General features: G+C 45.4%; 1 protein-coding gene across 1 annotated transcript in view; it reads right to left on the bottom strand.

Moving 5' to 3' along the window:
• LOC141072848 (cGMP-dependent protein kinase 2-like) overlaps positions 1 to 24,048 on the bottom strand; it is a 323,665-nt gene that overhangs the window by 111,481 nt on the left and 188,136 nt on the right. Inside the window, exons 11-12 of the mRNA XM_073560030.1 lie at positions 9,152 to 9,302; positions 7,034 to 7,170 (exon numbers count right to left, since the gene is read on the bottom strand). Coding sequence (XP_073416131.1) covers positions 7,034 to 7,170; positions 9,152 to 9,302 — 288 coding nt within the window. The remainder of the gene's footprint in view (positions 1 to 7,033; positions 7,171 to 9,151; positions 9,303 to 24,048) is intronic.

Here is a 24,048-nt window from a genome sequence, read left to right as displayed (position 1 = left end):
CCCGAGGCAGCAACTCAGGCATTCTTATCTGTCTCAGCCAGCTCCCTCTGTACTTGCTGGTGGGACATAGCCAGAGCCCTATGCCCTACAGAAAAATTCTGCATCACTTGTGTAAGACTGGCTACTTGATCCATCAAGGTGCGGAGTGTATCCATATCACACAAAAAAATAGACCTCCCCTAGGTTAAAGATTGGTCAGTGATAATGTTATGCCATTCAGGGACAACCACCAGAAAGCAAAGAAGGGAGGTAACAGAAGACCGGTAGAGATAAGCAAACATCGCTAGGGGCAGTAGAGGGGTTGTATAAGCCAAGTCAGCAAGAGCCAGGAACACAGTGTCAGAGGGGAAGGCAGGAGCAAGGTCTGAAGCAAGCCAGAGGTCAAAAAGCCAGATGAAAGCGTGGCAACCAGAGGACGAGACGAAAGCACAGTCAGAAACAGGCCAAAGGTCAGAGCCAGACAGAACAATCCAAAACAGGAACGGAAGATGGATGGGCATGTCAGAAGTCAAACAGAATAGGATGTCGCTGAGTGAAAATTGCAAATCTGCCATTGTAGTGCCTGTACATTTTATTGCACATACATTGTGCCCTGCTTGAGTTTCTGGAGACATGAACCCTGTAATTTAAGCGGGTTCTCATCGCTACAGAAATGCCAAAACACGTGGACGCTAAATGTGGTTTAAGCACATTGGGACTCAGAAGGAAGAGGGGTGAATTTGGATTCAGGAGAATCTGCTGTATTTCTTTGGGGGAGGGCAAGGAGCCATAGTGTTTTCCAGAGCCTTTTAGGACAAACCAGATGGACATTCAGATCTTACATATTTTTGTCTACTTAGTAGACTTTTAACGTATGTTTAATAAACTGCATGTTTTAGTTGTAGCTACACAAACGCCATGATCAAGAGTACTCAAGGGCTACACTCATTTGAATATAGAACTACACAAGAAGAGTAGGAAAACCTATGGAGTATATATGCCCATTAAAAGATTTTTATTATTAAAATTAAAACGTACATAAAAAGGATAATCTAAAAAACGGATACTGCTAGATAGACAAGCAGGGGAACATAGGCAAGTACAGGAGGTGAAAAAACAACAACATGCATAATGTAGTATAAATATATGGTAATCCCCTGAAAAAAAATAACATGGTTGAACTATCCATTACATATACACAGCAAAGGGGAAACTCAAATAGACATATTGAAACTTACATGTAGATGTCACCGGCTGCCTGCAGCGTTCCCTCCTTCTCATGTATGTTTTAATTTTAATACTAATTTTTTTTTAATTGGCATATATACCCCATAGATTTTTCTACTTTTCTTGTATAGTTCTATGTTTTAGTTGTAGTATATATATTTTTGATTGATTTCTATTCTGATTTTTGGGAGGCAGAATGAACAAATACGAGCAATTCAAGAATTGCTTTTTGTTTGTATTTTTATGCAGTTTACCATAAGAAAAAAGAATTGGCTTTGCATTGCTATATTCTGAGAGCTATAACTTTTTTATTTGTCTGCTGTTTGAGCTGTATGGTGACTTATTTTGACGCTTTCAGCTATATCTTTTTTTTCTAGTTGACTTTATCATCGCGTTTTATTCCACCTTTTGTTCGGCAGTATGATGAAAAAGCATAGTTTTTGCCAATTTTTTAAAACTTTTTTTACGGTGTTCACTGAAGGGGTTAACTAGTGTGACAGTTTTATGGGTTGGATTTTGCTTGTTTTTACCTAAACTATTTAATGTGTAGGGATTTACTTGCTTTTTGGCAGCTGGTAGCATTCACATAAGCACATAGTTTCTGGGTCAAACAAGGAGATTTGTTGAAGTGCATAAACTTCCAGGAAAATGGAAAACAAACCTCTGTTCCTCCTCCTTACCTCTCTTCCAGACTCAGGCCACAGTCTCCCACCTGTGTGGCAATCCTGGCACTTCACCTAGCTCAGTTTAGTTTGCAACAAACGCTACTCTGCAGCCCCCAGCACACTGCACCCAAAGTGAATCTACTTCCTGCTTTTAGCAAAAAGCTATGCAGGTGCAGCTAATCAAACCATGCATTTGGAATTTAACGTGTCCCACCTGGCTTTGCTACAATTGGTATAATATTAATTTTTTATGTTTATTTTGTGCTATTTCTTTAAAATATTTCTGCAACTTTTTTTAACTTTTTTTTTCCCATTTTACTCAGTCCCTCTATGAGACTTTATCTTTTATTTGTCTGATAGCTGACATAATGTGCCAACATTGCAAATACATTATACATGCCACTATTATACTGCCAGAAGCCTCTTAGACCATGCTCCTTGTATGGTCTAAGCAGTCCATTGTTGCTGGCAAACCCCGGAGGCCATGTTAATGACCTCAAGTTGCCATTACAACAATCTGCCTATTGTAACGACATTGTGGGGGTACTTATCATGAGGGAGGGGAACCTCCTCCCTCTCCTAGCCTCCCAAATACTGCGATCAATATCGATAGTGGCATTTAGGGGGTTAAGCAATTGGGGGTGCTGCGGTCACCGCTACTGGCTGCGAGAACCCGGGCTCGGCTATCATGTAAGCCGAGCTCCTAACAGTGATCACACCGGCACAGCTCCTGTGCCTCGCATGATCACTATGATCTACCAAAGATCAGGAGCCCTAAGCCCACCATGACATATGAGTGCATCAAAGGTTATGAAGGGGCTAAAGGTGTTATTTAGTGAAAACAAGACCATCACCTAGCCACATTATAGATTATAACTTACTGATTGGTGGAAGTCCGACCACTGGAACCCACCCTAATTGACAGGACAGGGATTTTTTATCCCTTTCAGGCACTCTTATTCCAAATACAAAATAGAACAGCAGTTCAGATGCTCAACCACCACCACTGCATTCTTTCTCTATGCTGCTGCCAGGAAAAAAAAAAAAAAAGACTGCAGCATTTAGCAGACCCATAGGGAATGATTTAAGTGATGGTCAAGCATGTGTCACAGTGGATGGTCCCGACCAAGCAGAAAGTTGTCACCTATCTTTTGAATAAGTGATGACTTTTTTTTCACCAGGTAACCCCTTTAAGTGTTATTTAGCGCCTATAGTTATTTTCACACATTTCAATGGGTGTCTTTTGCATGTAAATGGACATGACACTCAACGCATTTGTGCTGCATCCATATTCTATACATGTGTGAATTGGGGCTTACTCTTTCATGCAATGTGTATGCAATTGGCAGAAAACCTCATTCACTAGTCCTTATTTACAAGTCTAATAGTTAATTAATTTTCCTTTATTGCACTTCTAAAAATTAATCAAGATAGAAATGGAATGAAATTATCTTCATATAAAGGTTTTGGAAAAAGTTAATGATTTCAATGCATGACCTCACAGTATGCGAATACACAGTAAGACTTGTCCTGTCAATATTAATCAGCGATAATCAGTAAATGTCAAAATTAATTTGTTCTAAATGAAGGCTTAAAGATTTTTTTCTAATTAGCATATGAAAAAAATGTGAGAATAGCTGGGCATGTAATATCTCTCTATGTTACCATAGGTATAAAAGGGGCTGTCTCATCAAAATAACCTCTACTCAGAAAACAGCCAGATTTCATCTAATTGCTGTGATCACTTTGGGAGGTTTCTTAGGACCATACATTTTACCAAGACCAGTAAATGCAAAAGAAAATGTTATTACAGAGGCAGGTCATTAAAATAAATAATCAACGATGTTCATGAAATTCTTTGATGGGCAATTCTTATATAATAGATTCTGCATTTTCATGGGAACCTAATTTACCTGTTAAAAGTATTACAATGCTGCACAGACGCCTAACTGAAAGTGCAGCTCCTGGGAAAAAAATAACTTATTTCCTCCTTGGAGCCGCCGGGATGGTGCAGGGACAATATGGAGCTTTGAATAACAGATGACTCTGCAGCACATACAGTATGTGCAGAGTGAGCTGTGAATCAATGTGCTGGGTGTTGTTTACAGCTGCAACTCCCTGTGTACTGAGTGGTGATCTTGCCTCTCTGTGCACGCCCCCATGACTGAAAGCCAGCAGATCCCAGGAATAAGGGTACCATTACACATAGCGATGCACCAGCGATCCCGACAACGATATGGATCTCTGGTGCATCGCTAAGTAGTCGCTAGTGAGCTGCCACACAGGCAGATCTCACCAGCGACCTCACAGGGGTCAGGGGTCGCTACTTACCTGTCAGACGCGGCGATCCTGATGTCCTCCCGCCCGCATCCACGCGTCGCTCATCGGCGCCACAGGAAGCCCAGCAGGAAGCACCCGACGAGAAATGATCCAGGACCTTGTCGCGCGACCAGCGATAACCATCGGGGGAGCCGGTCGCAGGTAAGTATCACATGTAGTGATATCACTAGCAATATCGCTGCTACGTCACAAAATTGGTGACTTTACAGCGATATTGCTAGCGATATCGCTATGTGTAACGGGGGCTTAAATATGGTTATTTTCTCCCAGTAGCCACACTTTTAATGGGGAGGTTGGACAGCATTATAACACTCTGTACCTGCAGATTAACACTATATCTGCAGGTTAACAGTGTTTTCAGAGGTGACAGGTTACCTTTAAGGGTATGCTCACTTGACTTCTCTTTCAGACATCTGCCTGAAAAAAACCCACTTAAAAAAATGTGAAAAATAATGAACATAAGCATTGCAACATCAAAACCACTGCCTGTTACATATGTTCGGCCTTTTGGAGTGTCTTCTAATCGTTTCAGGTTTTGAAAGCTATGTAATGGCTACAAAAAGTGATTGGTCCATTCTTCAGGTGGCTTCAGGGTGTGTGCATACGCTGTGGATGGATTCTGCTGCGGTTCCGCAGCGGATTTGGCCGCTGCGGGTCCGCAGCAGTTTTTGCTGTGGTGTACAGTCCCATTATTCCCTATGGGAATGAAAAAACCGCAGTGCAGACGGTGCGGATTTTTCCGCGCGGTTTTCCTGCGGTTTTGAAACCGCAGAAAGAATTGACATGTCAATTCTTTCTGCGGATTCCGCTGCGGTTTGCCATCTCCTCCATTGTGGGGATGAAAAACCGCAGGGCAAAACTGCAGAGCAATCCGCAGGTAAAACTGCAGGTCTTTTGACCTGCAGATTTACCTGCGGATTTTACAAAATCCGCGCGGCCAAATCCGCACCCCAATCCGCAGCGTGTGCACATACCCTAAATAGTTTAAATCAAAATTTTGTAACAAAAAAAGCCAGCAAAGATGAGAAAACAAAGGTCTGAAAAAGAAACGTCAAGACAAAAGACGTCAGTGTGTCCTGAAGCGTCTTCCTCTGGCAAAACGCTAAAAGATACCGTGTGCACATACAGGTATGTGCACACGCTGTGGATTGGGGTGCGGATTTGACTGCATGGATTTTGGAAAATCCGCAGGTAAATCTGCAGGTCAAAAGACCTGCGGTTTTACCTGCGGATTGCTCTGCAGTTTTGCCCTGCGGTTTTTCATCTCCACAATGGAGGAGATGGCAAACCGCAGCGGAATCCGCAGAAAGAATTGACATGTCAATTCTTTCTGCGGTTTCAAAACCGCAGGAAACCCGCGCGGAAAAATCCGCACCGTCTGCGTTTTTTTATTCCCATAGGGAATAATGGTACTGTACACCGCAGCAAAAACTGCTGAGGACCCGCAGCGGCCAAATCCGCTGCGAAACTGCAGCAGAATCCGCAGCGTGTGCACACACCCTAAGAGATCTGTTGGAGTCTATTCCTTATGGGTCAGATCTGTTTTTTCTTTATGTAGTGGTAAAGGATTAGGCTTAAGGCTAGGTTTTATTGTTTTGGTTGACTAGTTTACTGTGGTATAATTTATGCCTAAAGTAAATTCGTCCTTTCTCCAAGACATAATAGTATGACATGGAGAAGATGTGGGTTTATCGAGCGGTCCGAAGAGCTCAGACTGCTCCACAGATGGCAGGTGCTGGCTGTGTTATGTTGTGAGATCCCTCTGGGATATGTGGTTTGGCTTCCTCTGGTTCCTCTGCAACATGATTACGGGGTGCCAATAAGTAGCCAGCTGAAGACCCTAGTCATTGCCATCTTGTCTGGGCATCATTGGAGATTGTTATTTGTACTGTCTACTGCATAACCATATATTGCAATACTAAATATGTGCACTCTATACTGTAATACTCAATAAAAAGTAAAATTAGAAGTAATTTACAAAAAACACATGTACATTTGTATGACTGCGTCCCCATTTCCCCATCCAAATATAGTTACATTAATTAAAGAAATAAGCATATTCAATATTGCTGCATAAAAATAAAATTTATCAAAATATAAAGTAATTTAACCCACAAGGTAAATGACCTAAAGAAATGCAATATAAAGCCATCAAAATGGTACATATAAAAAACAAAGCTTGGCATGCGAATGACAAAAATAAATAGTAAAAAAAAACTATATTGTTGATAACCCCAAAACAATGGTAGAATTGTGCATGGAGGGAGGTTTGAGCGCTGCCACGAGATACATCCAAATTGGTTGAGCCAGATTACATGTGAGAGAAGGGTGCCCGTCCCAGCTAGTTAGCATAGTGAAATGAAAAAAAAAAAAGGTATTGACGGCACTCCATGAAGATAAAAAACCATATTTTATTGTGGCAAAATTAAGCCATGTTAAAATTAAATAGCCATTATGCTACTCTCAGATTACATAGTAAAATCCTGCTGACAGATTCCCTTTAAGTATATTGTGTAGTAAAATAAAATTAAACTACAACTCATTCCAGCAATCCCTCATAGAGTGTTGTTGATAAAAAAAAAAAAAAACTAATAAAAAAAACTGATTATTTTATTTTGGTTAGATTAGAAAAGTAAATGGTTTGCTGTGCAAATAACAGGTAATGCAATTTCCACTTGAAATGAAAATGTTTAGTTTCTTTACTCCAGCAGTTCTATAAATGGACCATTGTACGGCCGCACACTGACGCTTACAGTATATCAGTCACATATATTGAAATGCATCGCCGGGGTCTGAAGCATAGCCAAGCATTCTGATATTACCTGATGATGAAGGGGCAGTTGATCTGCTGCAATATATTCTTCTCCCAGTACACATGTTCTTGTTGATGTGTGTCTACAATGTGCTTCTTCTTAATGCACTTCAGAGCAAAAGTCATATCTTCGTCCTTTAGTTTTACCTGAAAGTGAACCAGACATGTTCAGGATTGTGCTATACATAATAAATATTTAGCTATATGACAACCAGGATGGGTAAAATATGGATGGATCAAATGCATGGATGCACCACACAAACGTTCTGATTTAAACACCTCAGTCTAATAAAGAACCAGAAGTTTTGAACCTGGCGCTTTATAATATGTACTATCTATAGGGAAAATACATGCACTGGTTATTTACACAAATTAGTTTGTGCCCAGGTTTAGAAGCAACTTTGTGTAGCTCTCCAGCTTATCATGGCTTTGCTTCCTAGCTAATAGAAATACACCAAATTGCTTCCCAAAAGAGAAAACAGAACAATGCCACCCAAGGCAAAACTTTTAGTAACATAGTAACTTAGTTAGCAAGGTTGAAAAAAAACATTTGTCCATCCAGTCCAGCCTATATTTTGTCAGAATAAATCCCCAGATCTATGTCCTTCTATATTTTTACGCTCCATAAAGACATCCAGGCCTCTCTTGAACCCCTCAACTGAGTTCGCCATCACGACCTCCTCAGGCAAGGAATTCCAGATATTCACTGCCCTAAGGCTGCGTTCACACGTAGCGGAACTCTTGCGGAAATTACCGCGAGAATTCCGGATTCCATTCCGCGGGAAAATTGCATTTTAAATTCCCGCAATTTTCCCGTGGAAAAGCTAGCGTTTTGCAAGCGTAATTAGCTTGCAGAATGCTAGCGTTTTCCAAGCAATCTGGAGCATTGCTTGGAGAACTGATTGACAGGTTGGTCACACTCGTCAAACATAGTGTTTGACGAGTGTGACCAACTTTTTACTACTGATGCTGCCTAAAAGATAGGATGTAAAAAATAATAAAAAAAGTAAAAAATATTGCTATTCTTACCTTCCGGCGTCCCGCGCAGCCTTCCCGCCTCTCTCCACGCTCCCGGTCCCAGTAATCCTTTGCGAGAATGACCGCGAGATGTCGTGATCCCGCGAGAACGGACGCCATCGTGGTCATTCTCGCAAAGGATTACTGGGACCGCGAGCGTGGAGAACGGTGGGAAGGCTGCGTGGGACGCCGGAAGGTAAGAATAACAATATTTTTTATTTTAAATTCTATTTTTTAGAGGGATATGGTGCCCAGAGCCCGGAGAAGAGGAGACTGAGTAAAGAATCAGTAAAGAATCATCTTCTATGTTTTTGGAAAAATCTTCTCTCCTCCAGACGCAGAGAATGCCCCCTTGTGACCGTCACTTTCCTTGGTATAAACCGATCCTAGGAGAGATAGCTGTATTGTCCCCTTATATACTTATACATGGTTATTAGATCGCCCCTCAGTCGTCTTTTTTCTAGACTAAATAATCCTAATTTTGCTAATCTCTCTGGGTATTGTAGTTCCCCCATCCCCTTTATTAATTTTGTTGCCCTCCTTTGTACTCGCTCTAGTTCCATTATATCCTTCCTGAGCATTGGTGCCCAAAACTGTACACAGTATTCCATGTGCAGTACCTTGTACAGTACCTTGTCCTATGGTCCAGTCTGACCCTGACATTGATTTATTCTACCATATCACAATAATGTCACATTGATATAAGTCTCTGTGGGAAATCAGGATCTGTTTTGTCTTCTCAGTCCCCATTGCATGCTCTAAATCTATCCTGCAGCATCTCTACACAGAAGCCCCCTACTTATTCCAAGTGACTGAGAAACTGAATCAAACCCAGACATCTAGACACATCCATGTCTAAATCCAAGTAAACAGTTGCTGCTCCTTGGCATGAATCTGTCTCTGTTCAGGGGTCTATATAACCTCCACCCGCATTCCATTAAAGTGGAATATCTAACTGAACAATATTACATTTGTGCTGTCTCTTGATTCTTTAAAATCATTAATCCCAACACCTCTAATCTGGCCTTGCTCATCAACTCCAGTGAGCCATTTGCTCCCACACATCCCTATATAAACTTTATTAATTCCATAGTCTGACAGCTAATCTTACAAGCTCAACACGGCCAAATCCTCCGGTGCCAAGCGTTGTGATGACATCCAAGTATCGGAATGGAGAAGTGCTGGAGAACCGGGATACTAGCTCTCTTAGCTGGTTGACCTCTGAGTTGTCTCGGGAAATTGAATGATGAAGACTCTTTCTTCTACAAAAGAAAACAATTATTTATCCAGGGAATAATTTTCCTTTTAAATAAATATATCTATTATATTCTCTTTATTCAGATCATTTCCTGACTATTAACTACAGCTTCAAAACTGCACATCCAGTAATTGAATAATGCTAATTGAAAAATTGAATGTAAACTGCAAGGGGATTTGAAATCATTTGCAAAGACATTTTTATATTTTCAGAAATCAGCAAGGCTTTGCCTTGAGCTTTTGTTGCAGTTCTAGAGGAGAAAACCATAGTCCATGTGAAAACTACAATTACACTATAAAGACTCATTTACACATCATTTTTGTCACACATGAAAACAACGGCTGAGTTTCACCCAAGCATCACTTGAGTTTTCATTAGAAATTAGTCTGATTGGTGAAAAACGAACACTGCACATATGGGTTCTAAGTGCTATCAGATTTTATCACAAAACCATAGACTTGCATTGCAAGGATTAATCTGACCCTCGGAACAATATCAGAATAACACAGATAGTCCTTGTACTCGAAAAATGTGTCGTAATGCACTGGACTTAATGATATATTACATACTGCACCAAAAAACACATAATTTTAGATTTTATAGCATTGCTTAAAACTGAATTAGATTAATTGAATTTTTCAAAGAATAAAAATTATTTTTCAAAGTTGTAATACTCATTCTCACAACTTTCATTTTTGTGCCTACTTTTAGCCCACATTGACTCATCAGAAATGACCAAATGACCACATACTGTATGCCCACTCATCTCATCCTTTTAAGGATGCAATATACTGTATATATATATCTATAGAGAGAGAGAGAGAGAGATATACACACAGTGTGTGAAATAAGTATTTGATCCATTGCTAATTTTGTAAGTTTGCCCACTGACAAAGCATGAACAGTCTATAATTTTAAGGGTAGGCTAATTTTAACATTGACATAGAATATAAAAAATAAAATCCAGAAAATCACATGGTATAAATTATATAAATTTATTTGCATTTTGCAGTGAGAAATAAGTATTTGATCCCTCTGGCAAACAAGACTTAATACATGGCGGCAAAACCATTGTTGGCCCACTGCCCTTTGCAGATCATCTCTAAATCATTAAGATTTGAGGCTGTCGCTTGACAACTCGGAGCTTCAACTCCCTCCATAAGTTTTCTATAGGATTAAGGTCTGGAGACAGGCTAGGCAACTCCATGACCTTAATGTGCTTCTTTTTGAGACACTCTTTTGTTGCCTTGTCTGACCTAGCCACGACCCATTTTTAATGTCCTGGTGGAGGGAAGGTGGTTGTCACTCAGGATTTTACGGTACATGGCTCCATCCATTTTCCCATTGATGCAGTGAAGTAGTCCTGTGCCCTTAGCAGAGAAACACCCCCCAAACATAATTTTTTCACCTCCATGCCTGACAGTGGGGACATTGTTCTTTGTGTCATATGCAGCATTTCTCTTCCTCTAAACACAGCGAGTTGAGTTAATGCCAAAGACCTCAATTTTTGTCTCATCTGACCACAGCACCTTCTCCCAATCATTCACAGAATCATCCAGGTGTTCATTGGCAAACTTCAGACGGGCCTGCACATGTGCCTTCTTGAGCAGGGGGACCTTGCGGGCACTGCAGGATTTTAAATCTTTGCGGTGTAATGTGTAATGTGTTACCAATGGTTTTCTTGGTGACTGTGGTCTCAGCTGCCTGAAGATCATTAACAAGTTCACCCAGTGTAGATTTAGGCTGATCTCTCACCTTCCTCATGATCAAGGCTATCACAAAAGGTGAGATTTTGCATGGTGCCCCAGATCAATGTTGATTGACAGTCATTTTGTATTTCTTCCATCTTCTTACTATTGCATTCCTTCTCACCAAGCTTTTTATTTATGGTTTTGCAGCCTATTCCAGCTTTGTGCAGATCTATGATCTTGTCCCTGATATCCTTATTAAGCTTTTTGGTCTTGCCCATGTTGCAGAGGTTAGAGTCTGACTGATTAATTGAGTTGGTGGACAGGAGTTTTTTTTATAAAGGTGACAAAGCAAGACAGCTGTCTTTAATGCAGGTAATGAGTTGACTAGGAGCATCTAACTGGTCTGTAGGAGCCACAACTCTTAAAGGTTGGTAGATATATATACATATATATTAATATATATATATATATATATATATATATATATATATATATATATAGTGATGCACCAGTTATTGTAGCAGATACTGCTTGAAAAACATGACAAGAAGCCAGTGGTGTATCTTGAACCTTGCTCCAATGGGGTCACCAATTATTGCAAGCCTTTAATTGTAATGGTCTTTTCATATGGGCCAAAGGGACGTTTCAGGCCCTCTAAGTTCAAGGGCCCTGGTGCGATTGTAACTCCTGCATCAGTTATAGCTACTCCCCTGCAAGGAGTCATGTATGGATTAGATCTATTAGGCTTCATTCAGACATCTGTGTTCTATCCATTTTTTGTCACTTATACATGTACTGGTGCTATTCACAAGTGTTTTTCTTATCAGCATGGATGATAAGGACCAATGCAAGTCTATGGGTCTGTAAAGAGCACATACAACATCTGTATGCCATCCATGCACTTTCTGTATTAAACAGTGCAAAGGATAGGAGAAGGTTTGTAATTTACTTATCTATGCATGTGTAAGGAGGTATTGGAGACCTTCACCTGCCCCTTCTACCCCGTGCGCCGGGCCTGTGCACTTTATGCGGCACCCGAATGGTAGATTAATGTTTTGCTGGTGTTAATGCAATGTGTAATGCCCCTTTTGCTCTGTATTGTTCTCTGTGCTTTACACTGTCATATCTGTTTGCACATGTTAATGGCAGAGACAGTTGGGGTTAACCCAGGGGGTTGGGCTAATAGCCCCCAAAGGAACAATAAGTTCTTATTCCAGTCAGTGGCCGGGCAGGCTTACCCAGGGCAAGCTGCTCTGCAGTGACCAGAAGCTGACTATACCCCAGGAGGGGGACGTACAGACTGCTGCCCCGAACCCGCAGGCAGTGAAGTGGGCAACGAGACTGAGAAGTGCCCCACCGAGGACTATAAGCCTCCAGGAATCGGCTTGAGGACTATGATTGTACTGAGGCTGCCCTTGCTGCCGCAGTTGCTGCTGCCGCTGATACGGCAGTGAAGGAACTAGGGAAAGAGCAGGAAGTTTACCTAGATTATAGTAACTACCTTTTTCCACATTTTTGTACTTTTATTGCCTTTTCTCTACTCTACAATAAACTGTTGCTCGTGTTGGTTTTTAACAGTGTTCCTGGGTCCTGATTGCAGTGACTGTGGAGAAGAGGTAAATTGCCTGGGGTTCAACTGTCCTGTATATTTTATGGGCAAGGGGCCGGAGTGCTCACTGACTGCTCAGTGGACTCTGTTTGTGGACTGTAGCTTTAAGTGACTCGGCCATAACCACCACCCCATGCCACCTTGTTACATTTGGCGTATTCGGCAGGATGGATCCCAGCAGCCCTGCAGCCTAAAAACTGATGGAGAGAATTCCTGAGATGTGTGATTTAGAGATGTTGTCTGTCTTAAAGGAATTGAAGATGGCGGCTGACAGTGATGTTCAGAATTTGACAGCTGTGAAAGAGGCAACGATGGCCGTTGCTACCAAGTCTAAGATGTTGGCTGTTGGCTCAAAAATGGGAGATGTTGCCACCTTTCAAGGGCTTCATGGAGAAGATTTGGTGCCAAAAGGCAGAAGATTGCACCTGCATGTGAAAAAGGCCCGCCCTAAATGGGTGCGGGTGAAGATGTCCCTACCCGTGCAGCCAAACCCAAGGAAACGGGTGAAACAGACAAGTGGGACCCCGCCCACAAATGGGCGGAACCGAGCAGCGCAAGATGGCATGTCCCGAGGGGAGATGCCATTACCTACCAAAATGGAAAGGAGGAGCATGTCGTTCCACGGCAGCATCGGCTGCCAGGACTGGAGAAGATCTGTGGTCTGGGAGGAGAAAGGCCTATGCTTCCAGGCCTGTTGGTTGGAGGCGTTCGTCAAATAGCATACTTTTCGGGGGTTGAACAAGTGGCCGGTGGACAGGAAGGAGCCTGCAGGACTAAAAGAGCCGGAACCGGAAGGAGCACAGAGGACACTTTAAGCGGCAATGAGAGGGATCATTGCGGCCGTCGTCACTGACTTTCACGGCCGCGCCAAAGGACTGTCACTGGATGCAGTGGCGGTGAGTAGGGGGTTTCCGTCCGATTGCCCTACTGCTCCGGTCACTGCTCCCTCACCTCTTGTGGCCTGCCACCATCCCCAGTCCTGTGCCGTCTCCTGGCTCCGATGCTGTCCCCGATGTTGGTGACATCTGGTTCCTCCCGGCCTGCACCTGTCCCGTCCCAGCGCTGACAACGCGTATGTGGAACAGCCTCAGACACCTAAGGCAGAACAGCCCCAGTGGATACGACAGGTGATTCAAAAGAAGAAGCGGCGGGGAGCTGCAGCTGGCCGGATGACCACCGGTAAGGTCCGACATCTTGACATAGCTCGAGGATAGGGCTTCATTCAGGAGGCCAACACTGGAGAAAAGATTATGTACTCGTAAATGCTGGGTCCCTGACTTTCTGTGGCCCCATGCAGATGGGGGACTGTGTTGCTTTTGTTAGGGAACAGGAACCCCGGGGGCCATATGAGGTGGCCGTATGGATGACCTCTGATTTGGAGGCAAGCCCACCAGAGGAGGCTCAGTGGGACGAATAGTCGGTTGCTGCGACCGCAGGTCCCGCAGATGTGCAGGAGAGAGCGGTGCATAGACACAGTGAGGTGGCCGCAAATGTGCCAGCAGAGCCGGAAGCTCTGGGAGCTGTGGGTCCACTGCTGGAGGGGACATGTAGCCAGAGGAACAGTGGGGATTTCTCCTCCAGCGGAATCTCGTTCCACACATATATAGTTGTGCAGGGTCCGCATGCGGCCCATTACACCAACCAGCGGCCGATCATAAACTGATGTGGCCCCTTTAAGTACAGTATTTTAGTGGTGCCAGTTGCCTCCGTGCAAAGGAATAGGGACTTGTCATGCCTGCTGCTGCCTCTGCCGCTATCACGTCTGCTGCCACCTCTACTATGTTACCCCCCCGTGCCCCGGTGTGCTCACCTCTCCGGGAGTGAGCGCGCGTCACCTGTCCCCCTCTCTTCCAGTCCTGCGGCCGGCTTCTGGGTCTTGTCGGGTGCGCATGTGCACCTCGCACCATAGACTCTGCGGCACACTTTCTCCAGCTGACCTGCAACCGCTCCATCCCTTTCCTCTATGTTCCTGGAGGACCCTGACCCAGAAGTCCTGCAGGGCGCTCCCTATATCAGGTAGCCTCGCCCCCTGCTCTGTGCCTGACTATCACTTGTGTTCCATGTTTTATTCAGGCCCACATGTCACTGCGTTCTCCTGACTTGCGCCCTGTCCTGCACCCTACGCTGACATACCTCTTTGTGACCTCTCCTTGTGACCTCCCTGTGTTCCTTTCTAGTGCCCGTCCATCCCAGCCTGTGTCTGCCTCTTCCTGTGTCATCAGTCCCTTCTCTTCAGCCACCTCCTTCTGGACCTGCAGCAGTCTCCCCTGTGGTCGCCGATTGCTCCTTCCTGTCTTCCAGTCTGCTACCCGCTTGTGTCTCCCTCTATCTGTCCCCGGGTATCAGCTTCCACGGCAATAGTCTCCCCTGGGCCTGCCCCTAACGCTCCCTGTATAGGGGGTGGTCCACCTGGCCAGCTCGCCTGAGGGAGGTTCGTCGTGGCGGTCCTGCAGGTTCACTACTCGATTCTCTCAAGCATCACAGTATAGTCAGGCCATGGACCCCGCTGGTACCTCGACCCCAACCCAAAAGAAACTCGTGTTCCTACGGGAAAATCAAATGAATGTAATGTCCTTCCTCAAAACCATGGAGTCCCATCTGTTGGCCTTGCAGGCCTCTGATCCTTGGAGTGCTTCCCAGCTGGCCAACCTCCATCTGGAGCTTGCCCTTCAGCGTGACACTCAGGCCCACATTCTAAATTACATGTCTTCAGTGGATAATCGTCTCCTTGCCCTTCAGTCCGTCGCTTTTGCCCTGGCCCAGGCTGTGGCTCCTCACCCGCTGCCCCATTTGGCAAAACCCCCACGGTATAGTGGCGATCCCAAATTGTGTAGGGGTTTTTTAAATCAATGCCAGCTACACTTCGAGCTGCTGCCGCAGCAGTACCCCTCTGACCGGGCCCAAGGTGGCCTTTGTCATGTCCCATTTAGAGGGGGAGGCTTTAGCCTGGGTAAACCCTCTCTGAGAATGAGATGACCCCTTAGTCTCCCAACTTTCTACCTTTCTAGACACCTTTCGTAAGGTGTTTGACAAGCCGGGCCGCCTAGCCTCTACTACCAAGTCGCTTTTTAATCTTCACCAGGGCACGCTTTCGGTAGGTCAATATGTCATTCGGTTCTGTACCTTGTCCTCCGAGCTGGGTTGGAACAATGAGGCCTTGGTAGGAGCCTTTTGGCGAGAACTCTCGGGTCGAATCAAGGATGAACTGGTGGGTTGGGACACTCCAAGCTCCTTGGAGGATCTGACCTTCCTGGCTGCCCGCATTGACTTGCGCTTTCAGGAGCGCTCCCGAGAGGCTGCTAGAGAGAAGATTTCCTCGCCTCACCCCGGCTACCCGCAGTCCTCCACGCTCGTGCCCTGTGACATCTTCTGTGGCCCCTGCACTGGAACCCATGCAAGTGGACCGACTCAAGCCGGTGGAGCAGCGCCGGAAAGAGAGGCTCACACAGGGTCTCTGCTTCTATTGTGGGAGTGCATCTGACTTCTTGTTTTCCTGTCCCGAGTGGCCTGGAAATACTTCCACCTAGGACAGGTAAGAGAGGCCCCCCTTGGTACCTGTAATTCCTCTCTACCCTTGACCATTTCTGTTTTTTTGCATCTGGGCTCCAAGCATTTTTCTGAGTGGGCTTACGTAGATTCTGGTGCTGCTGGAAACTTCATTCAGCTCGAGGCGGTTAGGAAGCTTCGGATCCCTGTCAGGTCCATGGAGACTCCTCGGCAGATAGCTTCGGTCGATGGCAAACCCCTGCGGGTGTCCGTTACTCAGGACACCGAAGAGCTGGAACTTCAGATTGGAGCCCTGCACCGGGAGAGGATAGCCTTCTACGTGCTTCCCTCGCTGTCTCATCCTTTTGGGACTTCCTTGGTTAAGAATACAAGAGCCTATTCTAGACTGGTGGTCTGGTGACATCCTGCGTTGGGGGCAGTCTTGCCAGAGTAAGTGTTTGCTTTCCGTCCAGCCGAAAAACTCCTCAAGACCAACTTCGGTGTCTCCAGATTTACCTTCTGCCTACTGGGCCTTTGTGGACGTCTTCAAGAAGAGGGAGGCAGAGAGCCTACCTCCGCATCATCCATATGATTGCACAATCGACCTTGTTCCAGGCTCCACTCCGCCCGAGGTCGGATTTATCCACTGTGCCCTTCCGAGACCCAAGCCATGACTGAATATGTCCAAAAGAATCTGGCCAGAGGCTTTATTCGCAAGTCTTCTTCGCCCACAGGAGCAGGTTTATTCTTTGTCAAAAAGAAGGATGGGTCCCTCCGTCCCTGCATTGACTACCGGGGTCTCAACGATATCACAATTAAAAACAATTATCCGCTTCCTCTCATTCCGGAGCTGTTCGACCGTCTGCGGGGGGCACGAATTTTCACAAAGTTTGATCTTTGTGGGACCTATAATCCATATTTACAATGGAGATGCGTGGAAGACAGCTTTCAACACCCGCGACGGGCGGCCACTATGAGTATTTGGTCATGCCCTTCGGCTTGTGCATCGCCCCCGCAATGTTCCAGGAATTTGTCAATGATGTGTACCAAGATCTACTCTATTCCTGTGTGGTGGTGTACTTGGACGATATTCTTGTGTTTTCCCCAGACCTGTCTACCCACAGAAGAGACGTCCGCCAAGTGTTGTTATGTCTGAGAGAGCATCGTCTTTATGCCAAGCTCGAGAAATGCGCCTTCGAACAGTCTTCTCTACCATTCTTGGGTTACATCATTTCTGACTCAGGCCTACATTAGGACCCAGGAAAAGTGTCCATCTTACTCAGCAGGCCGCATCCCCAGGGAGTTAAGGCTATCCAGTGATTCCTTGGTTTCGCTAATTACTACCGGCAGTTTATTCCACACTTTTCCACGTTGACCGGTCTTATCTCCACTCTGATCCGTAAGGGGGCCAATCCTCACCTCTGGTCACCTGAGGCTGAAAACGCCTTCCGGTCCTTGAGACATGCCTTTGCTACAGGTCCCGTACTCCATCATCCTGAAGCCTACAAGCCCTTCACTCTTGAGGTGGATGACTCTGCCATCGGGACCAGTGTGGTACTTTCTCAGATGTCTTCCTCCGGACGACTGGTTCACCTGCAGCTTCTTCTCTAAGACATTATCCACCTCGGAGAGGAACTATGCCATTGGTGACAGGGAGATGCTCGCTATCAAATTAGCCTTAGAAGAGTGGTGGTATCTCCTGGAGGAAGCTGTACAAGCATTCAAGATCTACACAGACCACAAGAACCTAGCATACATCCGGTCAGCACAAAGGCTTAATCCCCGGCAGGCCAGGTGGTTGCTGTTCTATGCCCGGTTTGATTTTGAGCTGCATTTCCGTTCTGGTGATAAGAAGCTCAAAGCAGATGCCTTATCCAGATCCTTTCTGGTCACCAATAGTGAGGAAGAACCATCGCACATCGTGGATCCTAGCAAGGTCATCGTGGTTGCTCCTGTTAATCTAACTTCTTTGCCTCCGAGTAAGACTTTTGTTCAAGAAAGCAATAGGAAGCGAGTCTTACACTGGGGTCATGCCTCCAAGCTGGCAGGCCATGTTGGCCTCAGGAAAACCCTCTCTCTCCTCTCTCGTTACTATTGGTGGCCCACTCTTCCTCAAGATGTCCGAAGTTTTATCACCTCTTGTCCATCTTGTGCCAAAAACAAATTCCCTCAACACCTACCCTCTGGTCTCTTGCACCCACTTCCAGTTCCATCGGCTCCCTGGCAACTTATTGCAATGGACTTTATTACTGATCTGCCTTGGTCTTCGGGTCATACAGTCATCCTTGTGGTCGTGGTTCGATTTTCCAAGATGGCTTATTTCATCTCTCTGCCAGGATTACCCTCTGCTCCCGAGTTGGCAAGAATTTTCATCATTCATGTTTTCAGGATTCACGGCATTCCTCAGCATATTGTTTCAGATAGAGGAGACCAGCTCACCTCGCGGTTTTGGAGAGCCCTATGCAAACTGATGGATGTGACATTAGACTTTTCCCCTGACTTCCATCCCCAAACTAACGGTCAGGCAGAATGTATGGATCAAATCCTGGTAACTTATCTCCGTTATTTCTTCAATGTCCACCAGAACGATTGGTCCAGCTTGCTCCCTTGGGCTGAGTTTGCCTACAACAACCACACCAGCGAATCCACATCCAAGTCGCCTTTCTTTATCATCTACGGGCAACATCCTGGTGTACCTCTTCCGGTACCCCCTGTCTCGGGTGTGATGGTGGCCGATCTTCTGACCGAGGAGTTCTCCAGGGTCTGGCAGGAGACCAAAACTGCACTTGTACGAGCACAGGACAGGATAAAGAGACATGCTGATAAGAAGGGCCTAGATCCACCGTTGTATCATCCTGGGGATAAAGTATGGCTGTCCTCCAAATTCATCCATCTTAAGATCCCCTCGTATAAACTAGGTCACTGTTACATTGGTCCTTTTGAGGTCTTAGCTCATATCAACGATGTTGCCTACAAGTTAAAGCTCCCCACCTCGCTACAAATTCCCAATTCTTTCCACGTTTCCCTCCTGAAACCTGTCATACTCAACCAGTTCCATGCTTCTACTGGTCGCTCGTCTCAGCCTGTTTCCGCATAGGATGTCTTTGAAGTTAAAGACATTCTTGCTATGAAAAGGTCTAGAGGAAAAACCCACTTTTTAATTGATTGGAAAGGTTTTGGTCCCGAAGAAAGGTCTTGGGAGCCCCGGGAGAACATCCAGGCTCCTTTCCAGTCTTAAGAAGAGGGGGCATAACGAGGGGGGTACTGTCATTTCTGCCACTGCCTCTGCCATTGTCACACCCGCTGCCGCCTCCACCGCGCTACCCCCGTGCCCCGGCGTGCTCACCTCTCGGCATGCTCCCGGAGTGACCGTGCGTCACCTGTCCCCCTCACTTCTGGTCCTGCGGCCGGCTTTCGGGACTCGTCGGGTGCGCATATGCACCTCGCACCATCGACTCCCTTTCCTCTATGATCCTGGAGGATCCTGACCCAGAAGTCCTGCAGGGCGTTCCCTATATCAGTTAGCCTTGCCTCCTGCTCTGTGCCTGACTATCACTTGTGTTCCACGTTTGATTCAGGCCCACGCTTCCCTGCGTTCTCCTGCCTTGCACCCTGTCCTGCACCCTGCACTGCCATACCTCTTTGTGACCTCTCCTTGTGACCTCCCTGTGTTCCTTTCTAGTGCCCGTCCATCACAGCCTGCGCCTGCTTCCTCCTGTGTCATCAGTCCCTTCTCTTCAGCTGCCTCCTTCCGGTCCTGCAGCAGTCTCCCCTGTGGTCGCCGGTTGCTCCTTCCTGTCTTCCAGTCTGCCACCCACTTGTGTCTCCCTCCATCTGTCCCCGGGTCATAGAATCATAGAATCGTAGAGTTGGAAGGGACCTCCTGGGCCATCTGGTTCAGCCCCCTGCTCAAAGCAGGATTCGCTAAATCATCCCAGTCAGTTGTCTGTCCAGCATCTGTTTGAAGACTTCCATTGAAGGAGAACTCACCACTTCTAGTGCGCAACCTGTTCCATTCATTGCTCACTCTAACTGTCAAAAAGTATTTTCTAATATCAAATCTGTGTCTCCTCCCATTCAGTTATGAATCCACCTAACAGTTGCCTTGTCCATTCCATACTTAGTCATTTTTTCAATAAGGATTGTATAAGATACTTTGTCAAATGCTTTGCTGAAGTCAAGATATACTATATCTACAGCATTTCCTTGATCCACCCAATCAGTGAATCCGTCATAAAAGGAAATTAAGTTAGTCTGACATGACTTATTAGTTACAAACCCATGCTGACTCTGTTTAATCACTTCATTCTTATCCAGGTACTGACATACATGTTGTTTAATAATTTGTTCAAAGATCTTTCCTGGTATAGAAGTCAGACTCACCGGCCTATAGTTGCCTGGGTCCACCTTCTTCCCATTTTTGAAGATAGGAACAACATTTGCTCTTCTCCAGTCTCCTGGGACTTCTCCTGTTCTCCAAGAATTTTCAAAGATTATGGAGAGGGGTTCAAAAATTTCTTCTGCTATCTCCTTCAGTACTCTGGGGTGTAATTCATCTGGACCTGGAGACTTGAATTCATTTAGGTTAGCTAAGTGTTTCCTCACTATCTTTCTGTCTATAGATATCCTGGATTCTTCTATTCCCTTAATAGGACAGTGAAGAACAGTTGATGTTACATTTCCTTTCTGAGAGAAAACAGATGCAAAATAGGAATTTAAAAGTTCGGTCTTCTCAACATCCTGTCTTACCATTTCATCATTTTCATCCTGTAAAAATCCTATAGCATCTTTGACTTTTCTTTTACTTTTGACATATCCCCAAAATCCTTTATTATTTCTTTTGACATCTCTTGCAAGCCTCAATTCATTGTCAGCTATAGAAAATCTGATTTGTGCCCTGCAGGTTTTGCAGACAGCATTATATTCTTCTTTAGATATGCCTCCCTCTTTCCATTTTATAAACATTTTTTTCTTCCTTTTTAGCATGTGCTTAAGTTCTGTGTTCATCCATCCTGGTTTCCTTAAATGCTTCCTATTCTTCCCTCTTTTCGGAATTGTTAACAATTGTGCTTTGAAAATTTCATTTTTCAAGATTTCCTATCCTTCCTGGACATTTTTGTCTTTAAGGATATCCAGCCATTGGATCCCTCCAATTCTCTTTCCGAATCCCTTAAAATCTGCCTTTCTGAAATCTAACCTTGACGTCTGAGTCTTCACAGGTCTTCCTCCTCTAGTTATCCAAAATTCTAAAATAGCATGGTCGCTACCTCCTAGGGTCACAGCCACTTTTACATCCTCAACCATTTCCTCCCTGTTTATAAGGATTAGATCCAAGGTACCAGTTCCCCTTGTTTTCTCCCCTACCTTTTGGAAGATAAAGTTGTCAGCAAGAGAGGATAAGAATTTCCTTGACCTGTTAGTTTTGCCTGAGAGAGATTCCCAACAAATGTCTGGATAGTTGAAATCTCCCATGACAACTATGTCATATTTTTTGGAGAACTTGGCCATTTGATGCATAAAGAGTTCATCCATATCTTCAGCTTGCACAGGCGGCCTATTGTAAATGCCTACAATGGTGTCCTTTCCATTGTTCTGTCCTTGAATTCTTACCCAGACAGTTTCCACAGAACTCCCAGTCTCTGAAGCTTCAATCTCTGTGCAGATATACGCGTTTCTAACATACAATGCGACACCTCCTCCTCGTTTATCAAGTCTGTTTCTTGCAAATAAGTTGTATCCTTCTAGTCTTGTATTCCAATCATGTATATTGTCCCACCAAGTTTCAGTGATTCCAATGACATCATATTTCTTTTCCTGTGTTAGTAGTTCCAATTCTCCTTGTTTGTTGAGCATGCTTTGTGCATTAGTATAGAAACATTTTAGTTTGTGATTGGTTTCTCTTTCTCCAATATTTTTATTAATTAGATTCTTTTGTCTTTGTTCTTCCTTTCCACTTCTAATAGCAGAGTTCTCAATAGCATTTGTCAGGTGTATGGCTTTTTCTGGTCTTTTGCTTACCTTCCCATGTTGTTCTAGTTTAAAGCTCTGCTTACAAGTGTAGCAAGGCGACTTCCAAATACATGTTTTCAAGTCTTCGTAAGGTGCACCCCATCGCTAGCAAGTAGTCCATCGTATAGGTAATTCACTCCGTGATCCAGAAATCCAAATCGTTGCTGACGGCACCATTGACGTAGCCAGTTGTTCACCTGCAGAATCTTATTCCACCTCCTTGTTCCATGGCCATCCACTTGGAGGATGGAAGAGAAGACCACCTGCACTCCCAGTTCTTTCACTTTCTTGCCTAAGATTTCAAAGTCTCTGCAGATGGTTTCCAGGTCGTTTCTTGCGGTGTCATTTGTCCCCACATGTAGTAGCAGGAATGGGTAGTCATCTGTAGGTCTGAAGAGTCCTGATGTCCTGTCAGACACATCTTTCATTTTTGCACCTGGAAGACAGCACATTTCTCTTGAAGTTATATCCGGTCTGCAGATAGCGGCCTCTGTTCCTCTCAACAGGGAATACCCCATGACCACCACTCTCCATTTCTTCTTCACAACATTTTTCTTTCTCCATCCAGGAGGACTCTGAAGGCATACAAGGTTGCTGTTTGTGGGCAAAGTCTTATCCTGATGTATTTCTTCATCGTTTTCCTGCATGAGAGCCTGGTACTGGTTCCTGAGAAGTATGCGTGCTGACTGCCTCCTGATCCTCCTGCTTCTCTGGGTCACAAGTTTCCATTTCTCTGTTTCTTCAGGTGCACTTCGAATTTCTTCTCTTTCTGTAACATGAAGAGATAATTCTGCTCTGTCTAAGAACTCTTCACCTTCCTTAATGATCTTCAACGTAGCCAACCTCTCTTCGAGATTTTGCAACTTTTCCTCCAACAGGGACACAAGCTTGCATTTGTGGCATGTGAAGTTTGGCTTTTCCACTGGTAAGTCTGTGAACATGTAGCAAGAAATGCAGCTCACCAAATGGCTCCTGGCCTCTTCCATATTGAGATTTCTTAAAAACGATGAAAGATGTGCCAAAATTCGGCGCGCAGGTATCAGCTTCTGCGGTGATAGTCTCCCCTGGGCCTGCCCCTAACGCTCCCTGTATAGGGGATGGTCCACCTGGCCAGCTCGCCCGAGGGTAGTTCGTCGTCGCGGTCCTGCGGGTTCACTCCTGGATTCTCTCAAGCATCACAGGACTGTTCTGTGTCCCTAAGAGGGCTGTGGCCCTTGTAAGGCACCAAAGGACTGAGACATCAGGAGTGGTCCCCACAGTCACTGTTGAGGAACTAAGTATTGTTTGTTTTCCCCTCCTCCAAGTTATTTGCGCAAGTTTGTGCATCCCTTGCTGGATTACGGGACGGACAACTAGGGATGAGCGAGTAGTGAAATACTCGGACTCGCTGTACTCATTATGAGTACCTCCTAATACTCGGGTACTCGTAATGAGTAGCGAGTCCAATGTAAGTAAATGGGAAATGCGAGAAATGGGCTGTGTGTGTGTGCTGGGCTGGGCGGGGACTGTGCGAAGACTGTGCCGAGCCGTGCAGGACTGTGCTGGCCTGTGCGGGACTGTGATGAGCTGTGCAGGTACTGTGCAGGGACTGTGCCGGGCTGTGCGGGACTGTGCAGGAATGTGCTGGGCTGTGCACGGACTGTGCTGGCCTGTGCAGACTCTGCTTAGCTCTGCAGATACTGTGCGGGACTGTGCAGGACTGTGCGGGATTGTGCTGGGCTGTGTGGGGACTGTGCTGGCCTGTGCGGGACTGTGCTGGGCTGTGCAGGTACTGTGCGGGACTGTGCAGGGCTGTGCGGGACTGTGCTGGGCTGTGCAGGGACTGTGCAGGGCTGTGCGGGACTGTGCTGGACTGTGCGGGATTGTGCAGGGCTGTGTGGGACTGTGCAGGGCTGTGAAGGTACTGTGCGGGACTGTGCTGGGCTGTGCGGGGCCTGTGCGGGGACTGTGCTGAG

Source organism: Dendrobates tinctorius, unplaced genomic scaffold (genome assembly GCF_039654945.1).
Source record: "Dendrobates tinctorius isolate UK_male_01 unplaced genomic scaffold, ASM3965494v1 ptg000292l, whole genome shotgun sequence".
Classification (NCBI taxonomy): Eukaryota; Metazoa; Chordata; class Amphibia; order Anura; family Dendrobatidae; genus Dendrobates; species Dendrobates tinctorius.
Note: the sequence above shows the minus strand (reverse complement) of the source record. Positions and strands in the feature narration are given on the sequence as shown.